The sequence below is a fragment of the Micropterus dolomieu genome, linkage group LG07 (assembly GCF_021292245.1).
Source record: "Micropterus dolomieu isolate WLL.071019.BEF.003 ecotype Adirondacks linkage group LG07, ASM2129224v1, whole genome shotgun sequence".
Classification (NCBI taxonomy): domain Eukaryota; kingdom Metazoa; phylum Chordata; class Actinopteri; order Centrarchiformes; family Centrarchidae; genus Micropterus; species Micropterus dolomieu.
In genome coordinates this window covers 17,204,106-17,230,374 of record NC_060156.1, presented here as the reverse complement: position 1 = coordinate 17,230,374, position 26,269 = coordinate 17,204,106, and the positions used below count along the sequence as shown (strand labels likewise).

The window sequence follows — 26,269 nt, the reverse complement described above, 5'->3', positions numbered from 1 at the left end:
CATAGTTGAATGTGCTGACAACAAAATCACACAAAAATGATCAATGGAAATCAAATTTATCAACCCATGGAGGTCTGGATTTGGAGTCACACTCAAAATCAAAGTGGAAAACCACACTACAGGCTGATTGTCCTTAAAACAAGTCAAAATGAGGCTCAGTAGTGTGTGTGGCCTCCACGTGCCTGTATGACCTCCCTACAACGCCTGGGCATGCTCCTGATGAAGTGGCGGATGGTCTCCTGAGGGATCTCCTCCCAGACCTGGACTAAAGCATCCGCCAACTCCTGGACAGTCTGTGGTGCAACGTGGCCAGGAAGCATAGGAACTGAGAAGTGGTCTGTGGTCACCACCTGCAGAACCACTCCTTTATTGGGGTGTCTTGCTAATTGCCTATAATTTCCACCTGTTGTTTATTCCATTTGCACAACAGCATGTGAAATTGATTGTCAATCAGTGTTGCTTCCTAAGTGGACAGTTTGATTTCACAGGAGTGTGACTGACTTGGAGTTACATTGTGTTGTTTAAGTGTTCCCTTTATTTTTTTGAGCAGTGTACATTCGTGGTACCCACCCTCTGTGGCTTCTGCTGGGGTATGGCAACACCACTTGGACAAGCCACATGTAGAAATGCAGTCCACTGTAACACTTGTAGTAATAATGGCAATTTGTTAAGTTTAATCATAATTATAATTACATTTGCTAAAGATTATTTCAGACAGCGATGCGTAGCAGAGCAAAAACAAAGATTATTTATATTTTTATCTCAAGATAAAGGTGGGGGTAGAGGGGTTGTTGAGCATAATATATATTGGGGTGATGTCCCCCTAATTAATATATACTACAATTACGGCCCTGAGAAAAATATCGAATAACACCAACTTTATCAGCAAAGCAAAGATCACCTGTGCTTGGTGTAGTAGCTGACAGTAACTAAGTCTGTGAGGTCTAACTACTGCAATTTTTCCTCTGACGAACAACAGAAAGACACAGCACGGATTCAATCATGACCTCTCCACTCTCTTTGCCAGTGTCCTCAGAGACAAGCTAACATCTGAAGAACAGCTAAATGGATAGCCAAAAAAAGAAAATAACTTTCCACCCTGTGGCTGAATGTTGGTACAGTCTGTCTGGATAGCAGGCGTGAAAACTGTCTGGTACATGCTTCTTTTCATCAGTTCCATCTGCACTTTTCACCTTGTAAAAAAAAAATCTGATTAATCCAAGCAGCTCAAGGCAAAAAATCTTTCACCGAGCCCCTAATGGTTGTGACAACAACATAGTTATATACTGCAGTAAAAATAATCAGAGAGGCATCAATATGAGAGGAGGGCCAGCGGCGGGATCCAGATATGACCTCTCATTTAATTTGACCTTACCTAAAAACACAACATTTTATCAACACAGGACATTATTACACTAGACAATGTGAGGTTATGTTTCTCTACAGAGAGGTGTGAAAGAGGATCTCTGACGTCGTTTTTGGAGACAGGCAGGTGGAAAGATTTTTCAAAATGTGAAAAACAAACATGTCATCATGCTCAAATAGAGATGCAGCCGTCATCCTGAGATCAGTCTGAGAAAGAAGGGCAAGGGACTAGACCACGAGCATAATCTCCTGTTGATCAGGTAAGACAAGACTGAAGATGATATATGATGAAGCAAAGATGGTCTTGGAAGATTTTCTTCTTCTTTATGTTGTAGCCTGCATGGTTTTTAAAGAACAAGCAGATATCCATTTCACCACTACACCCTGTTCTTTACATTCTGGTGTTGATAAGATGCTCTCTATGCTCATGAATTCACACACACATTTCTCTTGCAGAAACTGATGAACAGGGTTATTATTTTTCAGATCAAGCCTTTTGTGGTCTGTCTTTCAGTTATGGAAAGCATACATGCTCTGTATGTGTCTGTGCTGCTCTATGCCCTTCTGCTCGGCTCCCTGCCTCCTACAGGTATGTCAGGAGCTCATATACGCCATTCCACACTGCGATATACAGTAATGCTGACATGACGGACAAGGTGTGAAATAATGTTCACACTTCTTTCTGTCTCTTGTCTTCTTTGACAGGAGCAGAGGAAAGTGATGCAGCCGGCAGGAGGGAGGAGAGGGAGAAACGAAGCCTCCCCTACTGGGGCCTGTGGTCGTCAGACTTTTTTGGGTGGTTGGAGGAGCTTCGAGCTCAGGCAGCTCATGAAGGGATGCAGGACCTGGCTCGTACCTTCTGGGCTCACTTCCCCATCGGCAGCAATCTGGGCTATGATAGTCCCGAGTCTGACCCTCAACCTGAGGAGTGAGGCAGAGGAGAGACCAGGTGTGGATAAGAGAGATTAAAGAGTCTAAGGGCAAGTAGAAGTCACCTTTTAACATGTGTTCAGACGATCAACAGCAGCTTGGAGACTACTAGATATTGTAACCCTTTTGTTAATCTTAATGTTGGCTTTTGTATGTATAAAATTAATAATTTACCAAAACAATCCATTAAATATTTCTTTTTCTTCCGAACTTATTAAAATCTAATATGGAGAAAAGTATTGAAGTGGTATGCCTTTCTTTTGCACAAACCTAGGCTTGCACATTTGATGAAGGTTACAAATATTAGAAGTGACCCTAACACATTGTTAATTACACGAAGTATTTAATGTTTTACATTTGTTATGGATTATGCATAAACAATAATATATTCATTTTGTTTGCCAAATAGTCAGTCACAGGCAGACAGCAGAGGATACTTTTACGTGTAAGTATGTCTGTGAAGCCAAAAACAAATGTCCACATGAATGGACAATAAATATGTCTTTTCTAATATATTCTCCCTGTCAGACCTCCAATAAACAAAATGTTAAATTCCAGTATCACAGACAAATACACCTATGTAGGATTTGGGAGATGATGCAGAGTAAAAACTACTCTCAACACCAACTAAAATCCACTGTATATCCACCTAGCTTAACGTAAGGCAGTCTAATGTAGGCTAACAGTCCTGCAATAAATCCTACTTTCATGAAGGTTATAATGTTCACTTTTTGTTGAACCTGTTTTAGAGAGGTGTTAAATCAATTGTATGGTCATTTTGGAGGCTGCAGTACTTCACTTCCACCACAATGATCATGAAGTTGAATCCAAACACAAGTAATGCATGCTTTTCTGTAGCACTGGAGCACTGGAAATATATCCAGACACTTTATGTCTGGATATATTTCCAAAACTATTATTATTACAGTAAGTCAATATTATGGCTGTAACTAGCTGAAGCCTCATCATCTCAGCTCACAATTGATTATGCGATGTTAATGAAAGGGAAAAAGAATTTGTGTATCCTCTCCATGATTTGGATCCGATCCAACATTTATGGGTTCTTCCTTAGACCACGCTATACCTTTTCACCATGTTTCAGGAAAACTGGACTGGTGGTTTTTCTGTAATCATGTTCACAGACAAACAAATTTCAATTTGGAATTTGTTGTTTTAGTTGTTGTGTGAGCTTTGAGGGGACACTAAAGTAAATCTGACTCCGGTCACAACACTCAAGTCAAGTCAAGCATGAGGAGAAGGTGGAAGGGAAGATGGAAACATAGACAAAACGTTAGACAGAAGTGAAGGAACATAAAGAGGAAATTGTTGTTTTTTTCCCCAGCAAAGGTCAATATGTATTCATGATTTTACAGCGTTTCAATCCCTAATCCCCGGGACAATAAAAACGCATTGGCAGAATATAAGAGGTTTACCGTATTCTGCTTTATCTTGAATGCTCTGACGCAGAAATGCTCACTATACGGTTTTGTGAGCAAATGAAAAGAAGTCCACATACCTGAATCATCTCAGGTATTGTGTCAGCTACGAAATTCTTCATCCTGTCAGAAGGGACATGTTCTCTCCAACCCTCATGTCTTTCATCCCTCGTTCTCATTCACCTCTCTTGCTCCAATCCGCTCCATGGCTTAGAATTACAAATGGCACCTGAAGGAAACATGAATCATCAGTGTGTGTCTGTTTCCACAGTGTGTTTGTTTTTTGGATTCCAAGCTAACTTTTTGAATCTCAAACTCAGAAAATCTGTATTTGTGTGTCAGAAATCTGATTTCCCCTTAATATTTTTGTGTTTCAAAAGTAGAAGCCAACGACTCAGCCTGATCCTTCTCAGATGGATCTGATATGTATTAAAAAAAATCCTGTCTATGGACATGCCTGCAGAGCAGAGGCTTGTGCCTTTCATACCAGCCAAGACTCAGACTATTCAGTTCAATTCAGAATGTGCTGACCTCTTTTTGTTCTGATGCCCAGTGTAAGTGTGCAGTTGAATTCACACAGCTGGCCAAATTCAAGCCTCATAAAGAAGTTGTAGCTACTTTTAGTCCAGCTGAACGAAATAAGGAAAGCAAGAGCTCAAAAATGCATTCATCACTCTGTTCTTTAACTGTATTCTTCTACCGTGCATCTCCTCCTTCTGTTTTGTCACTCACTTCCCCTTCTTTCCAAATCCATCATCAAAGTAGTGTAATAGCCTGCCAGCTTTTGGGTTTCCTGCATTCCAGCTCTACCTGTGACAAACGGAGAGACTCTCGCTTTCCCTCTCTGACACACACACACACACACACACACACACACACACACACACACACACACACACACACACACACACACACACACACACACACATCGTATTACAAGTTCAAGCCCAGTTGAGTGAGAATTTCAGAATGAAACCTCTATAAAGTAACAGTTCATCATTCAACCTGCTGTCAGAAAAGCTGTGATTACTGTATGCACTGTTGCTTTGCAGGGAACTGCTAACTTAGAAACACAGTCATGTCAGTCAGCAATCATTAAAGAGAGAGTATGTAACTTCTGATAAACAATAACACAATGTCCATTCATCGTCAACCGCTTATCCTGCGTACAGGGTCGCGGGGGGCTGGAGCCAATCCCAGCTGACATCGGGCAAAAGGCAGGGTACACCCAGAACATGTCACAGTCCATCACAGGGCCACATATAGACAGACAACCACTCACACTCAAATCCACATGGGGATAACATGCTCCACACAGAAAGGCCAGGGCAACCGGGGTTTGAAGCCAAGACCTTCTTGCTGTGAAGCCACAGCACTAACCACCGCACCACCCCAACAACACAATGTTCCTCTCATAAATAAAAAGTTGAGTTCATAAGAAATTAAATGCACTCTTGCTCAGTTTAATGCACTCACTGGATTTGCAACTATAGGCTGAGCGGGAAAGAGTGAGCAGAGGGCAGCGGGGGAAACACTAATGTCCATGTGCAGTGGGTCACACAACATGGAAGCTGGAAAACATTTTTGGGTTTATTCGCATGACAAAGCAATTTTCATTCAAGTGACTGGGTGAACTATCGGAGAACAGAGTCAAAATGTGAACACCCCAGTCCTAAAGATGATCAAGGTTAGATAAAGTGCACACCGTGTACGTTGAACTGAAGCACTGGAGGGAGTGGATAATGGTGGTATCTCCCTGGGCTTAAGGTTAATACATAAACCAAGGGGGAGGTTTAGCTGGAGCTTAAATTGTAAAACCATACATGCAAACAGAAACAGCTCTTAGAGGTGAGCTCAATCCTGTTCTTCTCTTTGGCTTTTCTTCTGTTGTACTTACAATTTGCTTTTTCTTTGTCCACATCATTCAGTCCTTCACCATCTGACATTGTACTTATTTCTTAATTTCCCTTCTTCCAAGGCTCAAGAGTTCCTGGCAAGACTGAGCAGAACCAAGAGGAACATTTGGGATTGCAGCAGACCAGACGTACAGCAGTTACACAATTGAAAGCAATTTTCATTCAAGTGACTGGGTGAACTACCTGAGAACAGAGTCAAAATGTGAACACCCCAGTCCTAAAGATAATCAAGGTTAGATAAAGTGCACACCCTCCATTGAACTGAAGCACTGGAGGAAGTGGATAATGGAGGTATCTCCCTAGGCTTAAGGTTAATATATAAACTAAGGGGGAGGTTTAGCTGGAGCTTAAATTGTAAAACCATACATGCAAACAGAAATAGAAATATTTAAATATTTATTTTCATGCTGCAGCTAATTTAATTTGCAGCATCACACTTTATAGTGACCTAAAACTGATCTTTTTTACATTCTTGGCTTATAATGACACTCATTTCTGCCTCTCATGCAGTCAGTTTGCTAAATAATTTGATGTTTTAACCTCAAACAGATTTTTGGGGCTTCACCTGTGATTACTACTGAAATGAAATTAGATTTATCCCCTGTTATTTTAGTGTAGTGTGTTACGGCCACTGTTTTTGGTTACTGTCCCTTAAAGACCTGTCCGCTCCCACCGACATCCATGGCCCTGATTGGAGCAGCCCTAAGACCGTCCACCAATCTGCGAGCTGTGTTTGGCGCCTGCTGCCTTAAAAGCTGTCATACTGCCGTGCAAAAAGGGCTGTCTGTCATTTAGTGTTTTGCCTCTGTGCCCATCAGTGTGTGTATTGAGCCTGATGTATATTGTGTGCTCGTTCCAGCAGCCATCACTTCCATGGCCTGCTTGTGTTTGTGATCTGCTGCTAATAGTCTTTGTGTTAGCTGTTTAGCTAAAGACTCTGTAACCCTGTTGCAGCAGTATTACCTTACTGAGAGTCAGTAAGTGTTCATTTTGTTAAGTAGCACACTTGAGTGGGTTGTGTTTAACCGTGTGTCTGCAGAGTTGGGCTAGGTTTTAGTGTAAATACTGATAATCCACTCTACACGTTCAGGATATTTCCTTTGTTTAGCCCATTAGGTTTAAGGGTGCTGCGCTCCCTGTGTTTTGTTTTGAGACACCCACAATAGAGAGGTTTTGTTTTCATTTTGGTTTTCGAGTTAGTTAGTAATCCCTGTTTTGGAGGGAGCTCTTTTTGTTATCTGGTGTTTCTGGTTTTGCAGCACCCACTTGCCCAACTTTTGTTGTTTAAACCTTGTAAAAACTCTTGTGTGAATAAATAACTTTTCCACCATACCAAGTTCCTCTGGTTCATGCGTACGTCCCCTTTTGCCTAGTAAGCTGGGACGCAACAAGTATCAGAAACAGCTGCTATAATAAATATAGCAGCTGTTATAAGAGACACTGTCAACCTTCCTTTTCATTACTGTGCACAGTTTACACTTGGTTACCAGAAATTGCGACAGTCTGAAACTTTCTTGTGAAAGTAAAATACATCTGTACTGCAGCAACCTGCATCAGAAATGATATTATACATATTTTGAAATTCAGAGAATCTTTTCACTCCGTAAACCTGCTTGACAAACCACATTCAGGTGCAGTGGAACTCTGCTTATTCTTCCTTCTCACTGCTGCTCATGTGTCGTGTGTGGGAGATGGAAAAGTACCTGGGACGCACATGAAAATTCATTTAAGATCTTGTTTCTGTAGGCAAGGAGGTAAGCGACATTCCAGCGCCAGAGACCAGTTTCCACTTGAAAAGTCTGGGTTGCCGCCCACTCTTCCCCCTGGTTGTGCAGCCGTTTATGCACAGTTGTTGCCATTAAGCAGCTCTGTAAAGACTCTGAGCGGGTAGAAGATGGCATCCCAGCAGCTCTATTTGAGGTTAATGGGGTTGGCTGTCTTGCTGACAATGTTGGCTCTTAGAGGTGAGCTCAATCCTGTTCTTCTTTTTGGCTTTTCTTCTGTTGTACTTACGATTTGCTTTTTCTTTGTCCACACCAATCTGTCCTTCACCATCTCACCTTGTACTTATTTCTAGATTTTTGTGGTAGTTGGGTTTCTCACAGCACTAGCAGTTACAAAGATGAAATAGTGCATGTCGGTGTATGTGGAATATTTCTTGAGAGAGGGTACATTCTGAGATCACATGGAGGCAAGGAAAGGAAAAAGCCTTTATAGAAAATGTTTTGAGATTTATGAATAGACAAAGTTAAGAGATCACCAAAGATATTACAATTCATAGATGTCTGTTCCACATTTCACAGCAATCCATCAAATACTTGTTGAGACAATTCATTCAAAACCACAAATGTGAACCTCATGGTGTGGCACAAGAAAAGTTAGGGGTTCACCAAAGTCAGTAGAAAATGTCATCTGGGGACTATGAATCCATGAATCCATCCAACAAGTTCAGTCTGGACTGACTCACATTGCCATCCCTCAAGATGGAGTGGCTCAAAAAAAGTGAACTATAACTGTGTACTTTCTCAGAAAGAGGTCTTAAATACACATTTTGAGTCCTTAACATTTTACAGTGTTGTTCTGCCCACTGACATTTGTTTGATTTTACCTTTTGAGAAGTGCCATTTTTTCTTTTTACTGTTATTATTACTGTTATTATGAATATATGTATTGCATGCATAAAAATGCAGATAATGGACTATTACAGACAGCAAGAGGTTTGCTAACTTCTAAAGATTAAAAATCAGCCCATAAAAAGCTCTGGAAAGAATGACTCATATGGTACATGTTATGGACAGTCTGATATAGTCAGTTCTGCAGGAAGCTCATATTGCAACACAAACTAGAAAAAAAAAACCCCACATGCAAACAATTTTCTCCAACTGTATCCTTCCACATCTAACTGCACAGCCAAGACAGAGTCCACCTGAAAATATGGACTGGATTTCTGTGCATATTCTTAGGTACATGGATTCTAAAGGGGAGATAGCTTAGAAAAACCTCTGTTTCATGTTTTAGCTTTTCAGAAAAAACAATTAATTAAACCCTCTGAGACTAAAGGGAACAGTCAGCTGCAACTACAATTATTGCAAAGGGTCATTTGACTGAACTGGCTGTGTGCAGCGAGGTACAAGATACCAGATTAGTGCACACTTTGTTTATATGAACATCCGCCACACACAGTTCAGCTCCAGTGGGACTGAAGAGCAGCAGGAAGGGTATCGCTGAAGTGAATATATTTACATGCAAATTGGCCAATAACTAATTTTATTGGATTTGTGTTGGCAATTTCTCCTTTAACCTCCATGGTCCACTTTGACATTTGCATCTATAATGAAAACTAAGAACAAACGTGTTCACTCACTCACTCATTTCAATCCATAAAATCAATTAAGTGAAAGGGGGAAAAAGTGATGCGTAAAACCACTGAAGCTAATCAGAAAATCTGCTGCGGTGCAAGCAGAATAATCAGGAAAATGTGCCGTTTTGATGTAGCTTTGACAAACTATATCTGCATGAGTAGCCTTAAACGTCTAAACAAGTATAGAGGTGGTCTCAAAGACTGGCCATTAAAGTTCTCCACCTGTAACTGGCAAAATCTTACAATTTACACTGCACATAACCATAGTGTGACTGATTAAACTGTGTTCTATTATTAATCAAGAGTCTAACTTACCTGTTATGAAGAATGGTGTTTCATACTGCAGCTCATTAGCTCTCTGTCCACTCTCCTTAACAGATGTATCCAGTGACAGTATCATGCACAAGATCTTAAGGAAAAGAGATGGTAACATTTTACATAACAGTATTATCATAGTGCTGATGCAAATATCACCTCCAGTGAAATGCCCTTTCATTCTTTTTGCCCTATTGTGCTTCCACCCTGTGGCAGGAGTTGGTAATGGCCCCGCAAAGTCCTCTGTTGCCCTCCCTTCTTCCAAGGCTCAAGAGTTCCTGGCAAGACTGAGCAGAACGAAGAGGAACATTTGGGATCGCAGCAGACCAGACGTACAGCAGTGGATCATGCAGTTTATGTACATGGGATATGACGAGCAGGTGGGTTGTCTGTTCCAGGAGAATTCAGGTTTCCTCTGAACCAGAAATCCCTCTCCAGTGAAGTTGTCGACATGACAGGGGACCTGAAAAACAAAACTGATCCACATAACAAAACCAGATCACAGATTTACCACCTTTTGAGAAATGGCTCTTGACACAAGGGTTTGAGGAACAAAGGACACAAAACAGAAACAAAGGATTTCTCTCACCACTGCCTCATGTTTAGTTTGCCTTCTTTCAACAGCAGACTGACTGGATATTCTTCAAATGATGTGCAGTTTATTATATTTCCACGTGCTAATGTGACAGGGTTCACTCTTATGTTACGTTACAAACCCACAAGCAATCTATTGTTTTACTTCCATAAGTTGAGGGAGAGATTCATTTAAAAAGAAATGTGAAAATCGAAACAGCAGAGCCAGAGAATTTCAGACTTTTTACGTAGTATGGGTCAAGCTCCAAATATACTAATGGTAATGCACATCGTTCGTTGGACTATGTCCCCAGTTTGTAATGCTTCTGTCTGTCTAAGTAATATTATCTGATTTCTCTAGAGCCACAGGAGACATACAGCAATTTCCCCCTGTGTAAAACAAAAACGAGGTATATTCTGCTAAAGTTGATACTTATCTCTGATGTTCTCTCTGTGCTCTTCTCACTGGTTTGGAGTTCTTCTGTGTACCAATCACCAATATTACCTGAGGATGTTTTTTTCCCCAAAAGTTTTGACAGTTGCTTATTTAGTAATAAATATTTCATTTTATTGAGAAACACCTGGATTTTCAGGGGCTTCAAACCTGGCTAAGAAGATAAACCATGCAAAAAACATTAAAATAAGAATGACAAACGCACACACAGATAAAACAGACAGTAAAAACTTTAGTCATTTGGATCTTTACATATTTCTGAAATGTGGAGGACAAAAATGTGTGGTGACAAAGGTATAGTTTAAAGTGTAGTCTGGTCTGACGTCTACAAGATATCCTTATCAAAAGGTTATCCTCAAGATGTTGCTGTACGACCTGAACTGAATATATGACAACACATAAATTCTCTCTCACAAACAAATATACAGTCCAGTTTCAGTTTTTTCTCAGGTGATTGTCATGTAGAATTCACCAGGGACAGTAAGCAACAGAGGGAATGCAATAGATAAAAATGGAGCAGAGTACAGAAATTAACCCCCTACTGCCACTATTTTTGACAGCTGACAGCATTTCTGTTTCAGCCAGAGTAGCGTTATTTCTCATACAAATACATGCCATTTGCTGTTGCTTCGTAAAATGGAAAAAACGTGTGAAACCATTTGCCACAGCTGTAGCAGCTTATCATCTGCCTTTGTATACATTAGCTTGAGATTTGTTGAGGGTGAGTTTCTAAACGAATCACGACTGTGGTGTTTGTTTGTTTTTACTCTTCAGAGGCTCGAGACTGACCTGGCGTACTGGATGGACCACGCTCGTGCCAGTGATCAAGGGCGTCAGCACCACTATGATGAAAACTCCCCCATTGGACCGCGTGACCCCAGTTCTTACAGACATGGCGCTGATGTCAACTATGACTATTATTGACTCCAGTCACAGACACACAATTCAAGGCCACTGCTAGTGTGAATGGTCAAAGGGTTTGTTTCTTTGACTCCTGCCTTCTCTTTCAGAGAACCTGTGATAGTAAGTTACAAACCTACAATGCAGCTGTCAATCTGCTCTGACTTTTGATTGGTTACTCCCACCACTGTAACCGACTCTCATATATTTGCCTCTATCCCTACATATTAGTTTTAACAGTGGAAATGACACACAAAATTTAAACAAATTATTAGGCGGATGAATGAACAAATCTGATGTCTTGGCTTTTATTTTTGCTAGATTGTCATAAATAAAGGTGGCTTCGTACTACCAAAGACCCCTGCTTTTTCACTTTCACTACCATTTGTAGACACACGCACGCCTCAAAAAGCAGTCTCTACCTGTGGGGACCTCAATTTTTCTCACCACGGTAATTCCCATCGGTTAGTGTACATTGAAATCACAGTTCCCACCGACACACCATTATTTTCCTTCCTAATTATATCATACACAAAATATTGGAAATATTTTATTAAAATAGCATCTTCATCTGAAATTGATAATGCACATCCTGATATGAGATTTCACAAAGTAGAATGCAACGATGCAACATGTAATGATGCTGTAACAGTCTTTCAAGAAGATTTGCCCAGCCCTGCGGTGTGCTGCATGAACAGCCAACAGGGTGCTGGCACGCCACTGATAAGAGGACATAACATCCAGTGGAAAAACAAAACAGCTCATCTCCGGAGAAAAAACACCATGATAAAATAAACACGAAGCACTGATGCACAGTATGCGCTGCTTGCAAGCTTCTCATGTCTGCGATTTAAATAGCAAAAGCACAAATTCACAAAAAAAGGTAGGTTGGGTTTCAGATGCCCAAATATCTGTTTTTTAATTAGGCTTGCCCATCCAATTGTAAGGAAGCCCTTACCAGCTGCAGCTCCAACTCTTTTTTAAGAGACTTTAAAGAGAAAGTTGTCTCTGCTTCTCAAAAAAGACACATCGTCACAGAGTACTCTACTCAACAGTGTTTTTCAGAGAGTTGCTCTTCAAGGGTCCTCTGAGGAGTCTGTACACCTTTCTGTGTTTTGGGAGAGTCTGTGGTGGGAAACCCATCCGAGATCAGTTGTGTCTGGGTCTTCCTTTCTTCATGCGGGCGGCTTTAGGTTTAGGGATGTACTGATTGTTGGCCTGGTGCTCAAGTTCCCTACTGAAGTACTGGATAGTTTTGTTCAAGCCTTCCTCCAGGGGCACCTGTCAAGACGAGACACAACACATACAACATATTAATACTGCCACTGAGTAAAAACAAACAAAAAGAAAATGCCACTATAAGTATTGCAGCTATATTAATATATTGATACACTGATCAGTTAATGTGTTGGAAAATCATTTGATGAGGCTATTATTGATATTGATGGAGGTTGGTCTCCAAACACAGTGGAACAACATGTAATTGCATGTCTGAAGGGAAAAGCAAGGTGAGAAGATTAAAGTAGTTTGTGAGTAAACACAAAAATAAGGTGGAGAATTAAGCAGAATTAAAATAGTGCCAACATAGAAAATAACCTACTAGAAATAGGGTAATGTATTCTTTCAAATATTTTCTAAAAAAATATACAAATATAACCCCCTCCATCCTGTCATTCTGTGGTAAACACTGAGCCATGTTATACTGCAATTAATTTTCAGTTAGATTTGTTTTTTTGTACAAAAAAAATGTCCTGGAGCACTTCTGAGTAAGATTGAGCAGTTTTGGAGAAATTGTAAAAGTTATTTTAAAATATCAGAATGATAGCCACTGTAACCTATCAACTGGATAGGTTACAGTGGCTCACAAGCCCCTCAGCAGGCTCCGAGAAGTTTGTCAATCAGATGAAAGTGGGCTTTTAGAGAGGGAGACCTTAAAGAGACAAGAGCCAAATTGTCTTGTTTGAGACAGAGGATGAACAGGGGCTGCTTAAAAGGCCAGTATTTTTTGAACTGTGAATCATGTAGAGCTACTCTTGTCAAATCCCAGAATAAAAATATAGATATAGAGTTGGAAATGAGCATAAACGGTCTCGTTTAATCTCGTCAATCTGTCTCTGTATAAAAATATCAGTATCAGCTTGCAAGAAAAGAACTCTATTACACATCTCAGTTATTGTGAATCTAGAGTGCAACATTTATTAGCAGTCAGAATGACATACTTCAAATGACACCGATCAGTTGTTGTAACTGGTTGGTCAGATCTGCAGCACTGTGCGGGTGAAAAAGTTGTGTTTGACAGCATGCCTCCAGTATGTTTGCAGGAAAGTAGCATGAACATGTGAGCATTTTGAGAAAAGTCTTGCTGAGTGTCTGAGTCTGTCGTTGTGTCACACATACCACCGGCTCCCAGCCGAGCATCATCTTGGCTTTTCTGATGTCAGGTCTTCTCCTCTGTGGGTCGTCCTGGGCCTCTGGAAGGAACTGGATCTGACTTCGGCTCACTGTATGTGTTTGTTAGAGTGTGCGTGTTTGCATGAGAGTGCGTTCATGGAGTCACAAATGTACAGAAAGAAGGACATATTGTTATTTGTCTCCTTACTTTAAATCCTACTGATGATCATAATATTATCATTATCTAGACAAATATGAGTCATGGCAGATAGATGCTTCTGCGTCAGAGTGCAGGGGTGGCTTCATGCGTAGGTGCAGTAACACACCTCCTCCTCTTTAATCTTATCTTTTTTAGTGCTACTAGACAAATTTATATTTAGTTATCTAGCAAGGCCATTTCCCGAGCAAACGTCCTTGCAATCATTGTCGCTCTCTATCACAGTGAATGGGAGAATGTAAATATGATTACTTTGTGTCTGCAGCATAATGACTGCAAGATACAGCCTGATAATAGAAGACTCTTCCATTGCTACAAGAATAAAAAGGGGTTAAATCCTACACAGAACTAAATCAGTTTCCATGCCAAGAGCACTGTGACACAGAAGTTCACCTTATGAAAAAACGGTTAAGACAAAACAGACAATAGGACAAGTAAGGAGGGAGAAGAACATTAAGAGACTAGCAGAAAAGCAAGCGAGGCTTGACTGGAGAGGGACTGAGATGTCGAGGAGAGCGACTGAGATGTCGAAAGGTAAGAGTCTGCAGAGACGCACAGAATGAAAACTATCGATCAGATGCCTTACCGACAAGACTTTTGATAAGACGAGCAAACTCCAATATAGTGTGTTCCTCTGGGTTCCCCTGCAAATGGATTTCATAAATGTCTATCACATCAGTGCCAACTACAGAGTGACACATAAACAGCTGTATACATTGCTTATGCGGTATTAATTTTCTATTTCAATTTGTGAAACACAATGGGATGAACTCACCAGATTGACTGGACTGCTGATGTTACTGTTCATCAACAACACCAGGCCGTTCACCAGATCGCTGGAGAACAATTCACACAAAGAAGCAGAGATATTAAAATTGATTCTCTTGTTTTAAAACCCACTCTGCAGCTTTGCTTTGTATGAGGGACATTGCATGAGGTTGAAATTTCCATGCAGAGTTTGTTTATGACAACATTATATTCGTACGTGTAACATGATACAAATATCAGCTGAAAGAGACCAATCATTCTTTTAATATTACTTTTCTATTTAGCACATCATCATAGTGGAACAAAGAGTTCCAAGGCCAGGGGAGACACGGCGGCTTCAGCATGAACTCTCTTCGTTTTTCATTTCCTCGAGCACATCATGCACAACATAAATCCACTTAATTCTTCTTTCAGTCTGTACTAGGGTGACCGTATGTCCTCTTTTTTTTCCGGACACACTGGCATTAGAAGGCATGTGCAAACACAGAAAACGACATGACGGGCAACCTCACCTACCACAGGTCGGGGAACAGTGGATGCAGGTTTACAAAAAATTTCTAATCTCCAACACTGCACCATATCCACCTCAGCTAGCTTTACTTTTTCCAAATGTCAAATTTGCATTCACGCATATACATACTGAGAGATATATATTTTGTCCATCCCATTTACATCAATGAGGGAATGCCAAATAACAGAGACACCTCTCTGTATAATGCAAAGCAGTTCAACAGCACAACAAACTACTGCCTCCAAAACTACCATAACGTTGACACCTCTATGAAAAACAAAAATTGAACATTGTCATAAAGGTAGGATTTATTGCAGGGTTGTTGTATTAGACTGTATCTAGGCATGTGTATGCAAGTGGAAAATGTGAGCATTCAATGTTTTTCACTAAACCCACCGTGTGTATCCTTAATGTCCAACAAATGTAATGAGAGCCTTTTCATTCATCATAAAACATTTGCTAAGCAGATTTATTGACATTCTTGTTTGCTCGCCCAAAAGTATTCCTCTTCACTGCCTTGGCCTTGTTGGTACATTTCCACCACCAATTGGTGAAATATTGTAAAACCACTGGCAGGATGTGAATCACGACGCCCACAAGCTCACATGTGTCAAGGCAAGGAGCTACAGGTAGGCAGGTCTGTGCCGTTCTGCTTGCCCATTCTCCACCCTGCACCTGATTTTGATAAATTGTTAAAATCGGGTGTACAGAGGAGGTCAACATATTTATTGGGAAGATAACAGAATCACTTTTTATCAGATTGCCTGGAGAAGACTGAAAGGAAGTGTGTAAACACCTATGCAAACAAACACATCAGATCTTTTCTAAATTGCGACACTTTCAGTAGCTATTTGTTTTCAACATACCGAACTGTCAATATCACTGACTGACCAATCACAGTAAATATGCACAGCATTCAGGCCCTACATAATAACAAGACCAGAACCCAGGCCCTGAAGGCCAATATGAAAACACTACTGTCCTGAAACCATGTTGCTCTTCCTGTCGTATTATTACTCTACTTCTCCCAGCATGACTCACACAAGCTGCATAACAGCTGCACTCAAGAAGTGAGAAAAATAAATACTTTGAATGGGGAAGAGATTTACCAGAATCAGAAATGTAAGAAGTTCATTTATGTAATTTACCTTCACACAAAGTGCAGCTTCTTCCTGGTTGTGAATTAACATGAGACTCCGAGAACGTGTGTATTTCAAGACTCGTAGTACCACATATCCTTGCAACAGTAGGTATCCAAATAAAGATTTCCTATTTAAACTAGTCTCAAAAGTAGATAATGCACACGGTGTCACCATGAGTAGAAATATGAACTCACTGAACACTACTACATAGAAGTTCATGACATATAGACTATCACTGAACGGCTTTAAAGAATAAGATGGTGCAGCAGAATAAGCAAAGCATTTAACCTTTCCCCAGCTTGTGGCAGTGTGTGGGACTTGTGTGCTATTTCAGCTCTATACTTCCATCCCCTGCCTCCCTGCCATCTGTCACAGGCAGTAAATTATCTTATGCAAGTATTATTTTGTCTGGACTCAAAATCAAGGTTTCATATCGCATCATTTCAATGTCCTTTCATTCTGTAGGCTAATGATTTGTCTTAGTCCTCTCCTTTCCAAATCCTTTGTGTGGGCTGGGCTAATTTTCCTGAAAAGCCATGGCTCTTCTCATTTTCTAGAAATACGCTTAGTGAAATCTTGAACCACTATAGTATATTGCAATAGGAACCTTCACAATATTATAACTCTGCTAGAAACTAGTGATTTAGTTAAGTGTAAAATATGAGACACAAAGATCCAGGGAAGCAACAAGTACTCCTTCCAGCTCTCTGTCTAAAGAACAATCCAGGCATTTCTGAAGTGTTTTCATAACAAGACGCGACACCCACCCACATTATTTAATGCACAGTGAATATTTTTCTTCCTCTGGTGCCCTTAGTGAAGCTATACAACACCTTTTACATCAAACAGATGTAACTAGCCTATATGTTATACTTTGAAATAGTTTGAGGAAGCACAATTCACCCTAAGAGACATAAGACTAGGCCCTCATAATAGATCAAGACCCCCAATTTCACTGCTGTATAGACTTTTTGAGCTACGTTGGACATCAGAAATATGACTAATTAATCAATACATAAAAACAAAATGTTTTTTTATTGCCATTGAAGTTCTGATTTCAGCCAGCAGGGTGAAGACCGTTTATCTGTACTGCTAATAGGTCAGTTGGTTCTGCACGTGTTATATTTGTAGTTAATTAATTTGCAAAGATTTATTTTGACTTTTTTTTTTTTTTTTAAATTTTTTACTGTTGATCAGTGAGAAGAAAATTCACTTCTAATTATATCAAAAAATTATGTCCATGTGTGACACAATACAGTTTATAGGCACAGTGTGCAAAAGAGCAGATATGACTGAGGGAAGGCTTTCGTATCTTTAGGGTTTTTAGACCTTTTCACTGGTCACACAACATGAAAGTCACACAGGGCATCAGGTGAATGCTTTGAGGAGATAGGGAAGCTTCAAATGCTCTGTGTCTCTGATCTCTCGTCTTCAAACTGGTCAAATTAATCTAATCACCTGCACACAAACTGCTAAATACTCCTTTAACCTGTCACATGCCATATCTGCACAGCCAGGCAGAAACACACACACATGTTGGTATTTAATAATAAACTTCAAGGTCCAATTTACATCACTACTCTTCTGCCTTATCCAAAATTCACTAGTCCATGAAAGCATCAACGTCATCAACAGATACTTTTGAAAAATAAAACAAAGCGTTATATTACTTTCTAATAGGTGGGTAGACAACAAATCCAAATATTTTACATGACAAATATTTAGGTACAGAAGAGAAGAATGAACAAAAATGGTTTAATTTGGCAGTCTTACCTTACATACTGAAAGGCTCTTGTTTGGGAACCAGTACCATATACCTAGAACACATATTGAAGGCTAATGTGTGTTAAATGTGTCATACATACATACATTTCTACTCAGCATGCTTAAATTATGAGCATCTTGCATGTTTTTTTTATTATTAGAAAAGGAAAATTAATTATTTTTGCCATGATGATGTTCAAATTATTAGAACTCAAAAGCTCATTGTAAATTAAGGATTTAACTTTTACCCAAATCTAAATAAAAACTGGTAACTTGTCATGTACAGCACTACTGGAAATGTTTTTCGGTCACACTATTTTCAGTTTTGTGCATCAAAATCAACTGCTATTAAACCATATCTTAAATATTTCATATACCTCATAATATTGAAACAGACCTGCATCCAGATGAGGAAGACTGAAGTGTCAAAGAAGATTGCCAGCTATTTTCATGTGATTTTATTTGATTAATGATGTATACATCAGTAATCAATCACCATCTCACAGAGACTAAATCAGGGTGTATATCCTCTACTAGCAATTACTACTACTACTAGCAATGACAAAAGAGCCTAATAGAGGCTTGTCTCAAGCACATAATAGATAAGGTGAATCAGTAGAAGGTTTAAAATGCGTACAGTAAGAGGTTCTCCCTGTAGTGCTTGCAGGATGAAGTTGCTGACGACACGTCCGTCGTTCATGTGCATTCGGGAGCCAAAGGTATTGAAGATTCTTGCCACCCTCACCTCTACTCCTTCCTGTGAGCAAAGAAACAAAAAAGTGGGCGGCTCATTTATGAACTTTGTGATCGTTATTCCTTGATTTTAATGTTTATCTTTATTTTGATTACTTGTTTCATTATTCTGCATTTCACTCTGTTGTTATATTGTAAAGAAAATTCCATAAAAATGCAGTGTTTCCCTTACGATTTTTTCAAGGGGGTGGTAGATCACCCAAAACTACTGGTATCTCAAGATTTTGTTGCTTTTAAGAAAAAAATTATTTCAGCTGATTCTTACATAGCAGTTCCACATAGCAACACAGCATACAGGCCTCCATGCTACGCACACCAGAACAGATAATTAATTAAAATATGGTAACATAAAATAACTAAAATAAAATAATATATACTAGTTACTTATATACATATAAACATACACATATTCACCCAGAACATACCGCAGTGCATTTTTTGAATTTGCATCTGGGGTGAATGTAAACAGCAGCAACAAGATGATAATATGGTTTCATCTTCACATAAAAAACACAATGACAGACATTTGGGAAGCAGAGTCCATCTTGACTGTGTTGAAGCACCAAGCATAAATGATGTAAAACACACAGTCCGCCTCCTCTCATCTTGCCAGAGTCTTGCACTCTGTCGGCTCGGAACTTTGTCCGCCCGTCGAATGTTTGATCCGGGATGTTGATGGAGCCGGTCTCTGTAAAGACAGTCCCTATCTGCTATTATTAATATATATTAAATTCTTGCGGCTTGCCTTCAAAGTATACCAGACCAACACATGTGTCATTTGTTTAGTGGCATATGTCCCTTATAATAATAGATCCTTGTAATATCAAAGTAATATATATTTATTTATCTTTTCAGCTTTTAAGTATGATGCAACCAATCATCATCACTCATCAATCATCCTCACCGATCAAAATTTGAATAAAACTAGCAGCTGTCAACCAAGTCACTCTAAATGGCTGATAAAACATATCTTGAACAGCAAAGCATTATTTATGGAGCTTGACAAAGCGTTTGCACTCAGTAACAGAGTGAGCCCTTTACCATAACCCTGATGCCTCTTCCACACCAATTTCTGAACAAAACCCTCTACTATTTTATTAAAATCTGTTCTTTAACCTGATTGCTAGATTTAAATAGCTAATTATGCACTCACACAACATGTCACAGTCTTAAGATGTTGATATAATTTTCCAATAATATGAGCTAATTTGAATGCAATGTATTTGCATGGGAAGCAGAATTAACTGCATTATGTTAAAGTGTAACAGAGGAAATTTGACCTCTGTTGTCAAAATATTCTCCAGACGAGTATGGCAAGATGATGAATAAATGAGCCCAACTACATCATGGACACTTTGATGGCGCAGTTGTAGAAAACTCTACCATGGCCTTCATACAGTAAGTCAGCCTCACCCATCAGTGCATACTTCTTTAGATGGGATGTGGACACTTTCAGAGTCGTATAACATGAATAAAAACATGAATATTATGTAAATTCTTCTTGAAAATGTGAAAGATTGAAATTCAATGCTCACGGCCTGCAGATATGTTCAGTATGGTAAAGACTAAGGACACAATGAGGACAACATGATGAAGAGGTCACGGACGGTGTGTGTGTTACCCCACTGTCAATGTAAAAGATGGTGGGTGCAGAGGTATATACTTACACACATACCTGGGCAGGTTGTTTCAGTATTTTTGTCACAGTCATGGCACTTAATTGTAGGTACCACTGGACTCCAGAGATTAATTTGTTCACTGTGTAATAATTTTCTGTCATCCTAAACCCTTTTTCCAATGTGGATGTGAATACCCTCAAATCAAAGCTGTGAGACTGCACTTTAAGCCCATATTCATTATTTAACTATAACTTAAATATGTTTTGGTAAAGAGCCAAAATAGCAAAACTTGTGTCAGTGTCCAAATATATATGGACCTGACTGTAGGTCTACCTTTTGCCACCAAAACAGAACTGACCTGTCGAGGCATGGACTGCCTGTGTGTTGCACTGACACAGAACCAGCATCAACTTTTTGACCTACAGCAGCTTGTCTGTTGTATCGGACCATGCGGGCCAGCCTTCACTTCACACGTGCATCAATGAGCCTTGCCCACCCATGACTCCATCGTAGGTTTATAGCTTTTCCTCCCTTGGAGCACTTTTGATATGTACTGACCACTGCAGAGCGTTTTGGAGATGCTCTGACCCAGTCGTCTAGCCATCACAATTTGGCCCTTGTCAAAGTGGCTTCTAACATATCAACTATGAGGACATGGTGTTCACTTTCTGTCTAATATATCCCATCCACTGACACGTGCCATGGTAACGAGATAATCTGCGTTATTCACTTCACCTATTAGTGGTCATTATGTTATGGCTGATCGGTTATTTTCCTGCTATTTAAAGGGCGCATTATTCACATAGTAAGATGCATAGGCAAGTTCTAGTAATGGGGGTTACACAATTTTCCATCTTAATAATGCTTGCCCTCTGTCTGAGGAGCAGGTGAAACATGCCTTTTCATTCACTGCATAACCCACGTACACATCAGTTTATAAATGTTAATTAATTTTGATTATATAACTGGGAAATAGATGTAATGTGTGATATTCCCGTCACAGTGCACAAACGACTGACAGGTGGATATTAAAAGCTGACCATTTCCAAAAATTCCCCCAGTAAGTGTGAAAAAAATAATGAGCAGCTGAGGAGCAGCAGGAGATGAGGCAGATAAATAAATATCACCTGCCTGGAGGAAAGGCAAGACAAGTCAATCATATCTGATCATCAAAGGCTGGCGTCAATCAAGTCATAACAGAAAGAATTTTTCATCGACATCATTTGGATTTAAGAAAACATGCATGAAATTTTATTGATATTGTGGTTAAAGTATGTTGTGAATTTTTCTTCATTAATCCCAGACTCAGTGATCAACACATGATTCACTGATGGCTCATTGACAGCTCAGGAGCACCTTCAGCCACAGACTCATCCAATCCCGAGCCTCAAAGCGCTTTAGAGGCTCATTTGTGCCATCAGCCATCAGGCTCCACAACACCACAGAACCAAACTGACGGATTTTCCTGATCATATTTCAGACATTTATCAGGTTGTAAATGGTTGTAAATAATTATTATTGATTGTACAGTGTAAATAGTGTGTTATTACTTCTATAATACTGCATCTGTTCTTTTATATTCCTTTGTGCTGCTATGTCGACCAAAATTAAAGATATATTATAACTTTAAATAACTTTAATCCCTCGTAGGGGATTAATAAAGTTATAGCTTACCTTAAAAATCATCTATGCATAATTTGGTACACTTCTGTCTCTCTTCATCAGGATACACCAATGAGCGGGACTAGTTAAATGCACAACGCTCACAAACCAACTACTTGAATATTTACATTTTGGCAAAAAGCAGGATTAGTGGTAGTTTTGAAGCATGATATAGCGCTATATATATTCATGTACATTATTTGACTTCATAGCATTAACACAACAAACACTTCTGCTCTCTATCAGCACGATTATCTGAAGTAGACCAGCGTTGACAACCGGAGCCCACTGCACTGTGCGTTGTCTTTAATATTAGCTGCTGGCGTTATTTGAAATCCATTCTTCTGCTGTAGCTTCAGCCATTGTTCTGCTCTGAATAGTCATGTGGAGGCGAGGCTGCGGTAGGATGACAAAACGCCTACAGAACTGTGACCAACTGACCACCTGCCCCTTATGAATGCATAAAACATGTAAATAAAAGTAGCACGATGAATGTATCCAAATGTAACAGAGTAAAATAAAGTAAAAAAAATTTTTTCTCTAAACATCTACTTAAGTGAGAGTAAAAAGTATGCTGCAGAAAACTCAAATTGACAACTGACTCAAAAAATTACATGACTACATGTAACAAAGTAAATGTAACTCATTAATTCCCACCTGTGGATAGTGGCAACAAAGCAGTGACAGTTTACCAGTAGCCAATTAACCCAAACCCAGCCTCAAAATACACACTGTTTACCCAGTTGAATGGTTACATATGCAGAATCATTGTGTTGTTCCAAAGTAATTTACTGATAAAAGTCACAGGGACTACTATGACCGTCAATCAAAAGCCTATTGTATTGAGTGACAGTGATGATACCTGTTTCATGTAGGCATAACACATGGTCTCTGCTACACGTTTCCCCTCATCGTAGCATGCTCGAGGACCAATTGGATTCACATGCCCCCAGTACTCCTCATTTTGTGGGTGTACCTCTGGATCTGAAAGACAAACATTTTAGAAACATTTTTAAATGTTGGTATTCAGTTTTCTGCACAGACAATGAAACAGGGGTGATTTAGAATAGCATGCTTCCCATCTTGCAGATTGACATATTCATAGTTTGCATGTTCTCCCCGTGTCTGCGTGGGTTCCTAAATTGTCCTTAGGTGTGAGAGTTTGTCTATGTGTGGCCCTGCGATGGACTGGCGACCTGTCCAGAGTGTACCCTGCCTTTCGCCCGATGTCAGCCGCGACCCTGTACGCAGGATGTGAAACACAGTGTAATTTTGTGTTTCAGTTGGTTTAAACTAGATAATGTGAGCTTGCCTGCAATGATGTGTGTGATAACTTTCACCGTCCATTTGATCGATTCAACAAAATTCAAATAGGCCAGGAGGGAACAAAGATGAAGAGAATAAACTGAGTGATGAGTAACTTAAGTAGTGTAGGCGGTGTAGCACAGATAAAACCTGGAGGAGGAACTAGTCTAAATGACTGTATTAGTATAACATTAGAAAGTATATTGTTAATTTAATAGTAAACTAAAAGTTTGATAATATATTCATTATGTTACTATATTCAATATAATTTCATATAATAGTACATAACTTACCACTAGTATAATATTCATTCAAATTACAGCTGTTTCAGTTAGGGGTTGTTTTTTTATTCATAAACTTTGTGCAAGAAAAATGCTCTAGGAGGCTACATGATAGTCTCCAACCTTGATTTTGGGCAGGCTACTAACTCGTCAATAATCATACCCATTTATGCAGAGTTCAACATTTATAAAGTTTGTTGCAGCACATCAAACTTTTTTAAATCCCGCTCTATTCAGGCATCTCGCTGTTGTTTTTCAGGAACGGAGCCACAGAGCGACCGGCCAATTGGGTTAATTCCGTTACTCCTGTTCGCCACTCCGACTATGTTTTGGACAATTAGCATTGAGGGTCCGACGGGGTGGGAGATTACGGTCGGTTGTACTCATAAATAATTTTCCGCTTCGCACAGATCTATTTCAGGGAGCATTTAAGAGAGAAATAGGCGCTCGGCAGATCCCTGCGCCTAACGTTACAGAAACTAATCACATAGTCGCTACTCTCTGCCTGTCTAGTATTTTTGGCTATGCATTATAAATAAATATGTTCATCTACACTTTTAACAAACAAACTTCTGGATGAACAGGATTTTCACATTTTTACTGTGACTTTTTATTAGCCTTAAATTGATTGATTGACTGACTACAATAACCCCAATAATCGATCACAAAGAAAACTAGATGTGGATGACTGTAAGCTATCTTTCTTACCTCCATAAACCTCGGAAGTAGAAGCAAGGAGAAGTCTGGCACCCACACGTTTGGCCAGACCTTGAAGACAAACAAAACAGTGAGAAGTCTTTTTTTTGCAAGAAACAAAGGAGACCAAACTCTGACCTACATATTTCACCACTGCCAAGGCAGCCCATCTGCAAAAGGTATCTTTTAAAAAATAATCTGTGACTGGTCTATTACAATGTCCTCAACAAGTTTGTTAATATTCTTTCACTGCCTGACAATACTATATCTGAATAAAGTATTACCAATAAAGTGTTTATATTTTGGTTCCTGTGATACAGATTAAATTTTTCATCCACAGAAGTTGTTCTAAAATGTCTTTCAAAAATCCACCATTGTTTGTAAAAGGGGAATCTTGTCTGTCTAACCGTGTCACTCTTTTGCCCTGTACTGTAAAACGGAAGAAAACAAATGAAATTTGATTTTCATAGTCTGAATGTCCAAGATCTGAAGTGATCTTAAAATAAAACACATTCACTGTATTTTGTGCCTTATTACACAGATTAAAATTTCTTGCTGGATTACAAATAATAAATGACAAATGTATTACAGTGCTCTTAAGAATGTGGAACAAAAAGCACATTTGTGATAGACTTCAATAATTGACGACAAAAGATGTTATTAGAAAAAAGTCTTATATAAAGCCTTGTTTTTGTACCTTACATAAACTCTATCAGTAGCCTGCCCTTAGCTGAATGTACTCACCAAGCATGTTAAGAGTGCCGATGGTGTTAGTCTTGAGTGTTTTGATGGGATTGTACATGTAGTTGGGAGGAGAGGCTGGAGACGCCAGGTGATAGATCTGGTCGACTGTAAAGAGCAGGGGAAACATACATCATCTCACCTTGAAAAGCACCTCTATTTATTTCCAATGTTTTGTTCTGCGGCTTTTGGAACTTTGACTGTGATACCTTAACTGACAGCCGGCCTTGGAGGTCTACGGTGAAGCATAAGGGGACCATATATGGAGTACAAAAAAACCTATCTGGGGAAGCAGCTGCTGAATAATAGATTTAACCTGAAGGAGCGTATAAGTCAGAGAAAAATGTGTCTGTCAGTTGCATCTAATGTTCACTAGTGAGAGAAGCAAACTTTCTATATTTTGATGTGGCTCAGAGCACAATTTGAATATTTTCTCTTGACACATGGCACAATTAACAAAACAAACATGTATACTCTCACTACTTTATCGGTATTGAGTGAATTTAAATTTCTGACTACTAGGTAGGGCTGGTCGATTTGGCCTAAAATCAAAATCACGATTAATTGAGTATTTTACCTTGATTACAATTAATTAACGAACTGCTTCTAAAATTTCACACAATAATTGATATAAATGCGCTACCAATGATTTTCACTTGCACACTGCGCGAGTACGGCAACACTCAACGTTTGGTAAGCAGCGTCTCCTCATTCACCAAAGGACATCTATCTGCCTGACAGCTGAGGTTATAAGAACAGCCAAGTTATGTCGTGTAAGCATGTGTGCAGCAAGTGTGTTGGTCGAGCAAATGTGAGAGAGAGAGAGCAGCAGAAAGTGGCGGTAAAAGCGAGCGAGTTTTAAGTTGTCAGTCGGGTGACAGTGTGTCCGTTAATAAAACGCATGTCAACAAATGCCTGTTGCTTCCCAACTGCTGGAAAGTAAAGGCACTTAGCGCTAGCGAACATCTCCCTGTGCTTTAGACTCCGGTTTGGAAGCTGAGCAAAACTGGACGGGGTGTCACATGACCACATACGCAGTTGTATTTTTTTAAGGGGAAACTACATGAACACACGCAGTGGGGAAATATTAATAGGATTAAAAAAAACAGACATGGTGAAATTGCGTCGGTTAGAGGCTCTGAATTTTGTTTTCGATTACTTCTCAATTA

At 39.5% G+C, this 26,269-nt stretch overlaps 2 protein-coding genes and 1 long non-coding RNA gene across 3 annotated transcripts; 1 reads left to right on the top strand and 2 right to left on the bottom strand.

The window, feature by feature from the left end:
* Nucleotides 1-1,316: 1,316 nt before the first annotated feature.
* LOC123973487 lies at nt 1,317-4,562 on the bottom strand. The gene is made up of 3 exons (XR_006825629.1): nt 4,464-4,562; nt 3,812-3,960; nt 1,317-2,286 (listed from the first exon to the last, which is right to left on the bottom strand). It is a non-coding gene; the product is annotated as an uncharacterized LOC123973487 (long non-coding RNA).
* A 2,945-nt stretch (nt 4,563-7,507) lies between these two features.
* On the top strand, nt 7,508-11,601 carry ecrg4a (ECRG4 augurin precursor a). Its single transcript, XM_046053555.1, has 4 exons — nt 7,508-7,611; nt 9,387-9,434; nt 9,540-9,703; nt 11,125-11,601. Exons 1-4 carry the CDS (start codon nt 7,542-7,544, stop codon nt 11,272-11,274), a joined length of 432 nt encoding a protein of 143 aa, XP_045909511.1. The 5' UTR covers nt 7,508-7,541; the 3' UTR covers nt 11,275-11,601.
* Nucleotides 10,563-25,203, bottom strand: LOC123973477 (UDP-glucuronic acid decarboxylase 1). Its single transcript, XM_046053551.1, has 9 exons — nt 25,104-25,203; nt 24,372-24,431; nt 22,940-23,061; nt 18,681-18,800; nt 18,053-18,096; nt 14,634-14,694; nt 14,445-14,502; nt 13,648-13,751; nt 10,563-12,531 (listed from the first exon to the last, which is right to left on the bottom strand). Exons 1-9 carry the CDS (start codon nt 25,159-25,161, stop codon nt 12,400-12,402), a joined length of 759 nt encoding a protein of 252 aa, XP_045909507.1. The 5' UTR covers nt 25,162-25,203; the 3' UTR covers nt 10,563-12,399.
* Nucleotides 25,204-26,269: the final 1,066 nt, after the last annotated feature.

Bases quoted from the DNA above. Each gene is read 5' to 3' on its own strand.
- ecrg4a (XM_046053555.1), top strand. From the start codon at position 7,542: ATGGCATCCCAGCAGCTCTATTTGAGGTTAATGGGGTTGGCTGTCTTG. The intron at 7,612-9,386 runs GTGAGCTCAATC...TCTCCTTAACAG, and splicing joins GACAATGTTGGCTCTTAGAG to ATGTATCCAGTGACAGTATC. The intron at 9,435-9,539 runs GTAACATTTTAC...ACCCTGTGGCAG, and splicing joins GATCTTAAGGAAAAGAGATG to GAGTTGGTAATGGCCCCGCA.
- LOC123973477 (XM_046053551.1), bottom strand. From the start codon at position 25,161: ATGTACAATCCCATCAAAACACTCAAGACTAACACCATCGGCACTCTT. The intron at 23,062-24,371 runs GTAAGAAAGATA...TTTGTCTTTCAG, and splicing joins TACTTCCGAGGTTTATGGAG to ATCCAGAGGTACACCCACAA. The intron at 12,532-13,647 runs GTATGTGTGACA...TCGTCTTGACAG, and splicing joins TGCTCGGCTGGGAGCCGGTG to GTGCCCCTGGAGGAAGGCTT.